General features: G+C 38.2%; 1 protein-coding gene across 1 annotated transcript in view; it reads left to right on the top strand.

Annotated features, from left to right (window-relative positions):
- Positions 1–10,575, top strand: part of mrpl11 (mitochondrial ribosomal protein L11) — a 45,246-nt gene extending 34,671 nt beyond the window's left edge. Inside the window, exons 4-6 of the mRNA XM_044364170.1 lie at positions 7,899–7,992; positions 8,383–8,542; positions 10,324–10,575. Of these exons, the coding sequence (XP_044220105.1) occupies positions 7,899–7,992; positions 8,383–8,542; positions 10,324–10,438 (369 nt within the window). The 3' untranslated portion in view covers positions 10,439–10,575. The remainder of the gene's footprint in view (positions 1–7,898; positions 7,993–8,382; positions 8,543–10,323) is intronic.
- Positions 10,576–13,266: the final 2,691 nt, after the last annotated feature.

Here is a 13,266-nt window from a genome sequence, read left to right as displayed (position 1 = left end):
CACATATTGTTTGACTCGACGCCCCCTCCACCTCCACCACCACCGCCGCCTCTTTGTGTGTTGTTTCACATCAAGAGTTGTGTCCTGTGAGCTGAATAAATGTGTGTTGTAATGAGGTTTGTGATGTAAGGAGTGGAAGTCTAATCCTGTAAAAAGCGTGAATATATTTTGACATGCAATATTCAGCAACAGCTCTGCCATCACATCACGGGTCCCCACTGCTGCTGCCGATCAGTGCCATCTGCTGGCGGTTTGCAGCGTAGAGCTTCTCCTGCTCACACTGTACTCGACATACTTTACATGCGATGTTTAATGTGTGCGTGCAGTCGGCATCTGTTTCTGAACTGACTTTCACCTCAGTCCTGTCACTAGCTTTTAGCACCTCTCACAATGCCTTTCATCTTACTGCGAAGGAACAGTTCGACGTTTAAAGAAATACACTTGCCGAGAGTGAGATGAAAAGATCAATACCACTGCCATGTCTGTGATTAATTATGGAGCTGGAGCCGGGAGGTGATTAGCTTATCTTAGCATAAAGAATGGAAGCTAGAGGGGATAAACAGCCAGCCTGGTTCTCTCCAAAGTTAAAAAATATGTCTACCAACACCTCTGACGCTCACTAATTAACCTCATTGTTTCAACAAGATTGTATCTTGTTTGTGTAATCCATACTAAAACAGAAATATTTCTTAGTGAACAGAGCTGCAGGCTGGAGTCACTGAGGTTGCTGAGAAACCATTCAAGTTTATGTATGAAATGAACAAAAAGTCTGTGTCCTCACCAGGTGTTGATGCGTGTAGAAGACTTGGAAATAAAGAAACCGTATTGTGCTTGTGTTGCAGTGTGTAACTAGATTTTTTTTAAAGTCCAGATGAAACAGCATTTTGAGAGAATCTAACTTCTGTGTTGTGATGTATTTCTGAGTGAAACAGGATAGACAGGCAGGACATAATGAGAGGAATTTGATTTGAACATTGAAATGTGGTTGTGTCATAATGAATCTTAGCTCTGTGCCGCTGAAAGTTGAAGATTGATCGATGGGTGGATGTCGTGATATTATTGGTTGAAAGTGGTTGGTTCAAGCCTACGTAAGCACACATCATGTTTTGTTTTACATGTGATCTAAAAGGGTCAAAAAGAAAGTTTTCATTTCATCTCGACTTTAATGTAACCTGTAACCTCACAAGTTAATGTAGTTGGTTAATGGTACACGGATCCTTTGAAGTAAACTTGGAAGCCTTGACAGTAACGCTTGGTTACTACTGTAGGTAGCATGCTAGTTAGCCGGATATGCTAACGTTCGCAGCTGAAGTTGGAGCAGATAAACACACAGTTAAATTCATTGCATACTTTTGATTTTTTAATTTTTTGGTTTTGGAAAGACAAAAAAAACCAAAACACAACTCATAAATCATTTAACTGCAGAGTGTCACTACTAAAGCCTTGTTACTAATTGGATAATCGATATTGTTGAGCAACTGAATGGCCAATAAAGGTTTAGTCACATTACACGTCCATCCTACAAATACACCACTGAAACTTACACAACAAATTCAAGCATACGTTCCCTCTTTCAGTGGGATGTTCAGTCAACTTTGTTCTTTGATTTGACAGATGTGCTCATTTGGCCAAAAGAAAGAAATTTGAACTGTGTTTGGAAATGTTTGTTCATCACCATTTTTACTACATGATCACACTACACACTGTAGCATTGCTCTCACACACTGTTTACCGTTTGGGATCACTCTTATCATCAATATTTATAAATTAAAGCAAATAAGTGTATTTCCCAAAATACCAAAAATATTCCTTTCATGTTTTCTCCCATAATTGTTCTTACACTCGCTGCGTTCTCAGTCTCACTCTCTTTGTTTTTCATTTTGCCCGTCAGAAAAAGGCCGCTGCAGTAAATGTTTGTGTTTGTCTTCTAAAATGGAAGAAACAACAGCGACTCATTGGACCTTTATAACCAATAGCCTTTCCATAGATAGAGAAAAATTCTGTTGCCTCATGTCGAAAGGTCACTTTTGTTAGATAACATGACTGATGACACATCATCTGCACTGTGGTATCATCTGAGCTCAGCCTACGGTGATTTTCTTTTTCTTTTCCTTTTCATATGTGACAGGTAACAAATGATCCGAAGAAAACCTTCCTCAGATTGATTGAATCGATATGTCAGATTTTACTCAATAAAGGTCTTTGGCGAGGGAATGAATGTGAATTAAATAAAAGGGTCAGAATAATTCAGTGAGGCTGAAGAGATTATTTTTATTTTGGTCCTGAGGGAAGGATGTAGAGGGCGAGGGAATGAGGCTGGAGAGCAGATGTGCAGCAGTACACAGCTGAACGCACAGGAGGTAGACAAAATAATGTGAACACCCCATGCAAATGGTTTAGTCAAAATACAGTTAAAATATTTTTTATGTGTTCACATTATTTGGTCTGTCTTCTTTACAGTGACAAATTCAAAATTATCATCCGACTCTGTATTTCCCCTCCGTTCTTCAAACATCGTAGCATCTTTCGGCTCTTTGGTTTGGTTTTCCCAGCCTACAACTTTACTGTTTTTATTCACTTTCACCGCTCTCATTAACACCGTTTCCAAACACAGCAGGCTGTTTTTAGCGAAAAAGCTCTGATAAACCAACTGTATGCTGCCCAGAACCAGCTAAACATTTCCCTCTGGAGTTTCTGGAGATCAAAGACAGAGCTAAAAGCAGAGTGCATATTAAATTTAAATTTGCCAGGTGGCCAGAAACACGACTCCAAATTAATACTAATGTTGCCCTGTGTCTGCTGGATGTGTTAATAGGCAAATATTTGCCAACACATTCACCATAACTACTTCAGGAGGTGATAATATGTCTGTTTTGTTTTCACAGATTGTTGCACTGCCCTCTCAGTTAATGCAGGTTTAGATTAGAGTCTCATATTAATATAAACAATAACATAAAAGACAGAATGATAAACTACTTTTTTGTTTACAGTTGAGTCAGAAACCTATTTAAGCTTGAATAAAATACAATGACTGCAGTGCCATTGTACAGTGCAGTCACTACTACAGAAACACAATGGCCTCAAGGTATGAAAAAAAAAAAAAAAGCACTACTTGGATCTGAGAGGGATGAAACATAAAGCAGATGCTCCGGATTTAGAGAAGTAGACGAAATACTACAAGAAAGGGAATTAATTCCTCAGAAAATACAAAGCACACTTTTTGTGAAGGACTCTGATGAAAATCTGTGTACAGCAGACACGTGTTGGTCTTATTGCTCTTTGTGATAATAATAATAACACTTTGTGCATTTGCCCTTTAAGAGTGATTTTTTTTTTTTCCCTACTCTTGCTCAACTCCAGCAATGACTCCACACCCTGCATACCAGATTCCCTACAGACCACAAAACACACATGTGGGTCACACAGTGGGTCATTTAGTGTGTCCAACCAGCGCCCAGCCACTGACCTGCCACAGGTCAAAAAATATTCCCTCTCAAAAAGTGAGATGAAGGTGTTCCATATATGGTCTGAAACCGATGAAATGACATTAAACTATTTGCTTGTAATAAATCATGAATAATCCTAATCCCTGATTAAACATGGTGCCCTCTATATCTAGTAAAAGTTCAGCATTTTGTATCATCGTTTTAAGGAGAGATGCCTTGTTATTTTTACTACAGTATTTCATAATATCTTGCCAGGAACGTATAGCACTACTTATTAAAGAGTTTTGAGTAATAGCCACAGGCCCTTCAGTGATATACTTTGTGAGAAGACTTAACAAAGTAAAAGGAGTACAGCACCAACTATTAATTATTTCCAAGTACTCATTAAGTCTGTGAAACAATTCTGGCATGATTTGCCCCGTTATAAAACAGAATATTTGGTAATGTCCACCAGACATTTTAGATAATTGCAGTCGTGTAAATCTCAATCTCACCTTTCTCCCTCTCCATATGAATCTCGACAAAATTCTCTCTTTCCCTGTTTTCTTATCCATATAAAGTGGTATCATCGGTATTGGATAAAGAATATGTGGTAATATATTCATTTTAATTAAGCTTATCCTCCCCATCCAAGAAATAGGAAGATTAACTCAGCGTTTCAAGTCTGCCTTCATAACTTTTAAGAGAGGATTCATGTTTAATTTGTACAGTTCACATATATTAGGGGAGACATATATTTCTAGCTAAGATAAACCATTGAGAGACAACTTCAATGGAAATTTTTTTAAGAGTAGCAGTGTCCCTGTATGAGCCAAGAGGCATAATTTCAGATTTTACCAGGTTTATTTTATAACCTGAAAAAGAACTAAAGTGTTGTCTAACCTTCAGGAACCTTCTGAGCTTGATACAAATAAGATATTGTACGCTTATAATGCAATTTTGTGAATGTTTCTGCCCAGGTTAACACCCTGAATATCCTCATGAGTTCTTGTAGCTTCTGCAAGTGGTTCAATAGCTGGGGCAAACAATAGTGGGGAGGCGAGACAGCCTTGACATCGCTCCAGAAGGAAATCTTGTGAGCGTTCTCCATTTACAATAATGCTTGTCCTTGATACAGAGTGCAAAAGCTGAATCCACTTACTAGACTCGTCTCCTAACCCAAACTTGTTAGACACTGCAAATAAGTAATTCAATTCAGTCCTACAATCGAATGCTTTTTCAGCATCGAGAGAGATGATATTTTTTGTTGAGGCTACTTTAGCGTGATGTATAATGTTGATAAAGTGCCTCATATTATAACTAGACAATTTTTGCTTAAGAAAGCCTGTTTGATCTGGCTTAACGAGTTTAGGAACAGTATCTTTAATTTGTTTTGTGAGAATTTTAGAGAGGATTTTACAGTCAACATTAATGAGGCTGACAGGCCTATAAGAGCTACTTAGATCAGGTGATTTGCCATTTTTTAAGTATCAAAGCGATATCTAGCATAGTTAAGGTTTTAGGTAGCCTTTGTAGTCAACATACATTCTCCTCAAAAGACCAGATACTTTATATTTACCCCAAAATCCTTATAGAAATCTAGACCACATCCATCCAACCCTGCTGCGTTCCTTCTTTAGAGAATTAACAGCCTCTTTAACCTGTTTCAGATGTAGGTTTGCATAAAAGATTTCTATATTCCTGGGTTGCATTTGGTAATTTAATTTTGTTGAAAAAGATATCTACTTTCTTAATACTTTTACAACATTCACTTGTGTACTTTAGTTTCTTAAGTTTGCATGATGTCACACAAATCTTTCCTTTTTTCATTCCTTAGTTGCGATATTGAATTTGTGCTCCCTCTTTTCTTAACTAGTTGTGCAGGTGCCTCAAATAGTCTGCAAAAAAAATTTTTTGAGTAAGAAGTTGATTTAGTGCTGACCATGTGGCTTCCACCTGCCCGAGGGGAGCCTCAGTCGGCCTCACAAGTTGTGCTTCTAAAGCTATTCATTCAGATTCAAGTTCAAGCTAGGTTGCCAATTCCTTCTTTTTTTGCAGCCACAAAGCATAATAATGAAATCTCTGATATATATTTTGGCAGCTTCCCATACTGTAGATGGGTCAGCATCATCTCTATCATTTGCTTTCTTGTAAATTGCTCGTTAAGATAAGTACAGAAAGTTTCATTACTCAACAGAGATGGATTCAGCTGCCAATGCCTCTTTAAAGGGTCTCTGTATGGCAGGGAAATTTTAATAAAAATAGGTGAAATAGCGTAAAAAGGTTCGCTTAGTCTACTAGAGCCAATTGTACAATTCTCAGTTCTGTCCAATATTGTCCTAGAAGTAAGAGTAAAATAGTGACTCGTAGGCGCATAAAGACTACAAAGCAACAAGTGCTCCCCAAATAAAAAAAAACAAAGAAAACAACCCTTTTCATCTGCTATAACCTTTTCTATTATGAGAGGCAGACTTTTATGTACCAATATTGCTACATATTTTCTTTTTGAAGAGAAAGAGGAGTAAGCTACTTGACCAAACCAAACCATTATTTTTATCTTCACATGTTCTGAATTATTCAAGTGTTTCTGTTGAAGTAGACCAATTTGAGCATCCTGTTTTTTCAGCCAAATAAGAACCTTTTTAATGCTTTAAAGGGTGATTCAGAGCTTTAACATTGAGTCAAGTAATTTTGCAATGTCAATAACATATCATCAAGAATTACTTTAGTATCTGAAAAATGCCATTTCTGTCTCACACATGGGGAAATCTGAGATGTATAATCCTCAACTCTAAGCTTTGCAAATGGGCATTGTGAGATAAACACATAAACACGTAACACACACCAGCATTTAGTGACACATTGAGGAAAAAAGAGAAGAAAATGTAAGATATGTAAAACCAAGATAAGTTTAACTAACAAAGGGAAGCCTGAAGAAAAAAACTGAAAAAAGAGAGCAAACAAAGGCTATTCTCACCAAAAAAGGGTTAAACCAATCACTAGACGTTCCTTCTAAACTCCTAATCCATTTTATGTAACTCCGTCCCCTGCTACAAATTTAACTGGGACAATCAAGGGATAGACCGACTAGATCCGCCGCCTATTCACAAAATGTGCAATCATAAAAATAAATAAATAAATAACAGTAGGCTATTGGTCACACTTTCACAAGTCTAAATATCCATAAGCGCCCGTACCAGTTCTCTGATATTTTCTTTGCCCATGCAAAGCTGTAAGAGGGAGAGTTACTGTATATAGCGAACCATTCAGTGCTCAAGTTAAGTCCATTTTATCCAGGAGATCTTGAGCTTCTTTAGGGGATCTGAACTTGTGTCTCTTTCCTGTCAGTCTAAGAACAGCAGGGTACTGCATGGAGAAGCGTATATTCCTCTCAATTAGCTGTTTGCAGACTTTGTTGAAACATCTCCTTTGTGCACGAACGTCCTCTGGAAGATCTGATGACAGCATTAACCTGCTTTTATTGTACACAAGCTCCTTCTTTGCCTTTGCTGCAACTAAAACTTTAGCCTTGTTGGTATAGTTATGAAGCTTGATAACAACCACCTGAGTCGTATCATCAACCTTTGTCTTCCAAACTCGCAGCGCATAGGGTCAGCTTTAATTAAACCTTGTTCAGTCTCCATTTCCAGGAAGGATGGTAGCCAAGATTCAAAGATGCACACTGGATCATCATCCTCCATCTTCTCACTTAATCTGTGGATTCTATTATCCCTGCCTCTGCGCCTTTCCATGTTCATTAACTTTGCATTTAGGTGTTCAATGTTCTTTTCCGCCACATGCTGAGATTTCCTTGTAATTCAGTGTTCAGATCCTCAGCATTAGAGATGCGTGTTTCTGCTTCATCTATACGTTTAGATTGACTTTCAAGGCACTCAGTAACTTTCTCTAAAGTGTCTGTGAAACATTTGAACTTCTCCTCAATCATACTGGCAACTTTTTATGTGATTGCCTCCATCAGGACACTGTTTTCTTCAGTGATCTTTTGTGTGGCAATAAACCTCTTTTTTTTCCCTCTCAAGTGAACTTTTTAGAAAAAAGCATGTCACTTTGGATTCTTCAGTTCCTGCATCAAGATAGTTAAATTAAAAGAAACCCAGAATCTTACATTGTTGCAAAAATAAAGAATTTTCAGCAGTTTAGTCACCAGACTTCACTCAGAGCACCATTACACAAGTTCCCTTTCTGGTGGATTGTAGGTCCAAGGTATGTTCCTACTTCAGCTAAGGACACACTTATCAACAAGTAGGCTGCTGATTTTATAAAAGCAAAACATTTAAAAAGTAATGTTCAGTGTCTGTGCCTTTGCTCAGTAAAATATGATTTAATTATGTGTGAAGATCTGCGTGTAATTTCTGTGAACATCAAGAGTCATTGACAGGGTCTTAGCTTCCATTGAGGACACTGAGGTCACATTTTCATATATATAATTTAAATTCTTCTTTGTCTCCTCAGCCTGACAGAACCTATGACCTGCAGATCGGTCAGCCCACAGTGTCTTACTTCCTCAAGCAAGCGGCGGGTATTGCGAAAGGGGCTGGAAAGACAGGTGAGATGTTCTGATGTATCTGTTCTCACTCCAATTTTCACCCACTGAGACGTGTAACGGACACACGTCTCTCCATCGGCTCAGTTTTAAGCTTTGCTGTGATTGATGTTATATTCATGACATGTGAGAGAACGGCAACAGAGGAAGGAAGTGGCAAAGGTGGTGTGTTAAGAAAAGAGAATTATGGATTTCGCACTTTTATGCTCCAAGCTATAGTATCTCCAGGCCCGATTCAGCCGTTGACTCCTAATACCACCCCTTCTCCAACACACACACACACACACACACAGCCCCACTTTGTCTTCTTTTGTGCCAAACTTTTCCTTGTGCGTTTATTGAATTTTTCATTTGCTTTATTCACATTCTGTCGTCTCTTTTATGTGTGTGAAGGCCATGAGACAGCGGGGATGGTGTCGGTAAGAGCTGTGTATGAAATAGCCCAGGTGAAAGCCCAGGATGAGTGCTTCAAAATGAGGGATGCCTCCCTGGAGACTATCGTCAAAAGCATCGTCGGCTCGGCCCGTTCGCTGGGTATCAAGATTGTCAACGAGTAAGTCCTGCTCCTGTTCTCGCCGCTCTTAACGTTCTCAACATATCAACCTTAGACAACTTAAGCTTCAGTGAACACAAGCTGTAGTGTGATAAGCTGCTGACAGTGTCCAAGTAGAGTGTTGGTGTCATTATGTACGTAGCTCTTCAAAAAGGAACGAGGACACATGGTTTCACAAACGTAAAGCTTTATACAGTCCTGTGGTGTTGCATGTGAATGATGCTGGTTCAGTGTCATCTGTTGACGCTAAAAACGGCCACTAGAGGTCAGATAAGGGAACAAAAAGTGAGTATGTGTGAGAGTGACTGGATGATATGAACAGCTGCACTGTACAGTATAATGAGATTCAAATGGATACAGAAACCCTGCAACAAAATCTACTGATGTGAAATTTGAAAACACATTTTTTTTCTCTGACTATACAAGAGAAAACTGTCATTGCACAGTGCATATATACATTATATTCTGTATATTTACACTCCATTTACATACATGCAGGAGGCCAAATATTAGAAATATGTTTAATATAATCCAGTACACCGCCACTCACTACGACCTCAATTATAAACATGAAGTAGAATTATCACCTTTCTGACAATGTCAACAAAAACAGAAAATGAATAATCTTTGCAAAAGTAGAATTTATGGCAGAACTGTTTGGATTGCATTAGATTGTATAGGTGTACCTAATAAAGTGACCAGTGACTATATATTTAGATTTAGTGTGTGGTCTGAATTTTAGTTTTTGCGACTAATGTGATTAGCTGCTTTGATTAATAAGGTACTCTAAGTATCTTACGCTCTTCCTGTGGTTGACTGAACATCTGTGGCTGCAGTTGTAACAGGTTGCATCATATTATACTTATTGCTTTGCACGCCCATCCTCTTATACATAAATAAACATACATAAATATAAATACTGACATTAATAAGCAGTTCAGTACAACAACACCAGGAACCACAGTCTCAAAAATTGAGTTGAGCAATCCATTAAAAGTAAAAATGCCAAAAAAAACCCACCAAACCTTAAAAATAAAGGAATCAGCAGCTATCTGTCAACAAAGATTTTACATTATAAGCTTCACGTCTTGTACATCTTGCTTTTCTATTAGATTTCATTACAGCTGTGACACCTCCCTATCTACACCCTTTGAACTTACTGATCCGCTTGTGTTTACTCTCACACTTCTACTGTTTATCATTCATGATGTTCAGTTATTTTTCCCTGAACTGTTGTGGTTTAGTATTCGAGCAGAACCGCACTCCCTCAACCTGCTCCTTCAGCCTCTACTTCAATTAATGATATTGTACTTTTCCCAGAATCCCTTTCCTCCCCTTACTTAAAAGTTAACATGTCTTGCGACTTCAGTGCAGGATGATTTATTGAGGGTTCTGTCAGTAGAGAAATTGGTATCTCTGCCTTTTTTACAATGGATTTCTCCCTGGATGGTTGTTGAACACTGCTGCACCACGGTGAGTCCAGAAGGAGGCCATTGCTCTTCGATTCTGGGAGACTGACACCAAAAACTGATGCTTAAAGTTAATATTTCAGATAGCCGAAGGATTTTCTGCTATCAAGTTGAAATTACTGCTATTAAATATCATCATATCTCCACTGGAAATATCTACATGGGCTGTTTGTCCATATTAAACAACAAAATTGCCTACAAGTGCAAATGTCTAACATTGTCAATGTGTTGTTGTTAGTTGGATTTTCCTGTAACATTTTCCTGAATATCCTGTTTTGTTTTGTTTTTCTCCTCTTCCACCTTCCTCTTCAGCCTCTCAGCTGATGAGTACAAAGTCTTCATGGAGCAGAGAGAAGAGAAGTTGAAAGCTGATGCAGCTGCAGCAGCAGCCGCTGCAGCTGAAGCTGCAACGGGCAAAAGAAAATGAAGACCTGCAACATCCAATACTAACCCCCCCATTTCTATTTATATTGACTTTATACATGTACTACATTCATAACAAATACACTGTTAATGTTGTGTATGTCTGATCTTAATAAACAGTTCATTGAAAAAAAAACTGAATTTTTCCTGTCTCTTTGTTTGTCTGATGCAAATTATTCGCTTTCAGCATTTTCAGACGGTTTGAGTAACAAATTTACATCACACTCTGCATCTTGGCAGGAAAGACAACCAGTCACATTTTGAAAATATTTATGATCCTGAGCGTTTCATTTCCACTGAGCCAAGCTAATGAAACTGTAATTTCTCTGTCTTGGAAGGATTTGTACATTCGGTCTCTTTGATGTTGTTATCTATTATTAACACTTCTTGAAGCGGTTTGGCTGTTTGTCAGCTTGTGCAGATGGTTTCCTGAACATCACACGTATACGTCCCTTCAATCTGGAGTATAAAGTATTCATCACATGGAGGTAGAGCTGTGTGATAATTCAGTAGACTTTCAGTGGAATCAATAATATGTTAACATGGTCTTGTCATGTTATCATTCTGAAAACTTCTGTCCAGATTCATGATGCCAAACAAGCCTTAATCAAATTAACAAGTTACCAGTTACTGAAGTTTTCATTTTACACTTATGAAGGATTTGGTCTCATGTAACAGCAAATTGAGTGTGTGTGCATCTTATACTATATTTGTAGGTCAAGGACAAAAAGGAATGTTTACAAACTGGATTGTACCTCCCAAAGTCTTTTTATCACTGACTGAAAAAGGCAACGTTTCAACCTCACCTGGTCTTCATCAGGCAAAATCATTTTTTTTTGTGTGTGGTGCCTTTTTCAGTCTGTAATAAAGAAATCCAGCATGCAGACACTTTTTTTCCCCTTTGGTCTCATGTAAGGCATAAAAACGTAACTATGTAACTAAATCTGTATCTAAATGTAACCAATTAATTGATTGACAAAATATGAATTGTTAACTATTTTTATTGCCAATAAGTCATTTATCAAGCAAAAATACCAACGGTTCACTGGTTATAGTTTCTCAAACATGACGATTTACTTCTTTTCTGTTTAACATCATTTTAAACTGAATATTTTTTGGTTTTTGGACTGTTGCTCAAATAAAATAAGCAATTTGGGAAGGTCAACTTGGATTATTTTTCACTATTTTGTGACATTAAAATAAAAACAATCAGTAAAAAAAATGACTGATTAATCAATAATATTAATTAGGGCTGCAACTAATCATTATTCCCATTATCAATTGATCGATCAATCGAGAATCGATTTTCTCAATTAATCGATTAGTTGTTTGGTCGATAAAATGTCTGAAAATTGTGAAAAATGTTGATCACTCAGCCTAGGACAGAAACCTGAAAATATTCATTCATATGATGCTATATTTGTTTGAGAAGCTGGAATAAGAGAATTTTGGCTTTCTTTTTCTTAAAAAATGATAACGATTAATTGATTAGCAAAACAATTATTGATTAATTTAATAGTTGGCAACTAATTGATTAATCAACTATTCATTGCAATCCTAAATGGAACACAGTTAATTTCCTGGAAGAGCAAGATTATTTTATATCTGAATTTACATGCATTTGCTATATCATGATATGTATTGATATCAGAAAATGTTCTTGTTAATATCATGATATTAATTATTTTAATCATATCAGTTTACTGACCCCTACATGGACTAATGAATAGAGCTGATTGCAGCTTAATTAGCCGTTGAATTTTATTTGGTCAAGCTAACATAAAATACACAATAATGTCCTTATGTCTGCCCTTTTCCTAACATGGCTTCTTACACAACAAATCCTCCTTTCTGCTGCAGTGCCTCTGTTTGCCAGGAGATAGCAGCAGTTAGCTATGTAGCGCTCCCTCCGCTGCTCATCTTCATTCCATCTCAGACACTGCAGTGTGGGGATGGAACAAAATGTTCACTTACAGAGAAACAGTATCACGATTAGGGCTTTGCCTCTTGAGATATGATTGATGAAATATATCTATTCCGTGGCACAGGTGATGACTGTGCAAGAGTTCTGGCAAAAAAATATATTACAGGCCTCAATCCATGAAACCAATCTTCTATCTTTTATCTATCATGATTTTCAGAAAATGGGTTATGTATGTGTTTTTCTGTGTTTGTTATTTGGTCCAGTCCTCCATCCTGTGGGGATAGAGCATCAATTTGTCCCACATCCCTCTTTACTGTACCTCTAAATTTAGCCTCCTCTCACTCTTTCTTTGTCTCCCCTCTCTCTCCAGCCCTCCCCTCTCTGAGCCTTCTGAATGGAGGCTGAGAATAGATGGGAGGCTGTTTCAGTCCGAGCTCTTGAGCAGGAATGCCTATATATGGAGTCTTACACCACACCGAGCGCTGATAGAGTCGCAGGTACATCGAGTGAATGTGAGAAACTGTGATTTGTAAAGAGGGGTGGTGGGGGGGTCATATGCCTACTATCGTGTGTCTCTCTGTGTGCGTGTGTGTGTGTGTGTGCATCATCATAAGTGGGAGGCCAACTTTGTGTGTGCCTGTGCGTGCGCATGCTCGCACGCAAAAAAACCTCGACGCCAAGTGTGTGCGTCAGTCTGAGTCAGATAGTGTCTCATTCTGTCTCGTCATGTGTGTGCGTCAGTGCTGTTGCTGAGCGAAACTCGCTCCAGGGGAAGAAATGGAGGAGAGTGTATGGGAGGGAGGAAAAGAGGCAGGGATGGTGGGATGATGATGATGGTGGTGATGATGATGATGATGAGGCTGAGGGAGGAACAGGGGGCTTGACTATGACGACACAAATGCATCAGC

The sequence above is a fragment of the Thunnus albacares genome, chromosome 10 (genome assembly GCF_914725855.1).
Source record: "Thunnus albacares chromosome 10, fThuAlb1.1, whole genome shotgun sequence".
In the NCBI taxonomy this organism is placed as follows: Eukaryota; Metazoa; Chordata; class Actinopteri; order Scombriformes; family Scombridae; genus Thunnus; species Thunnus albacares.
This window is presented reverse-complemented; position numbering and strand designations above follow the sequence as displayed.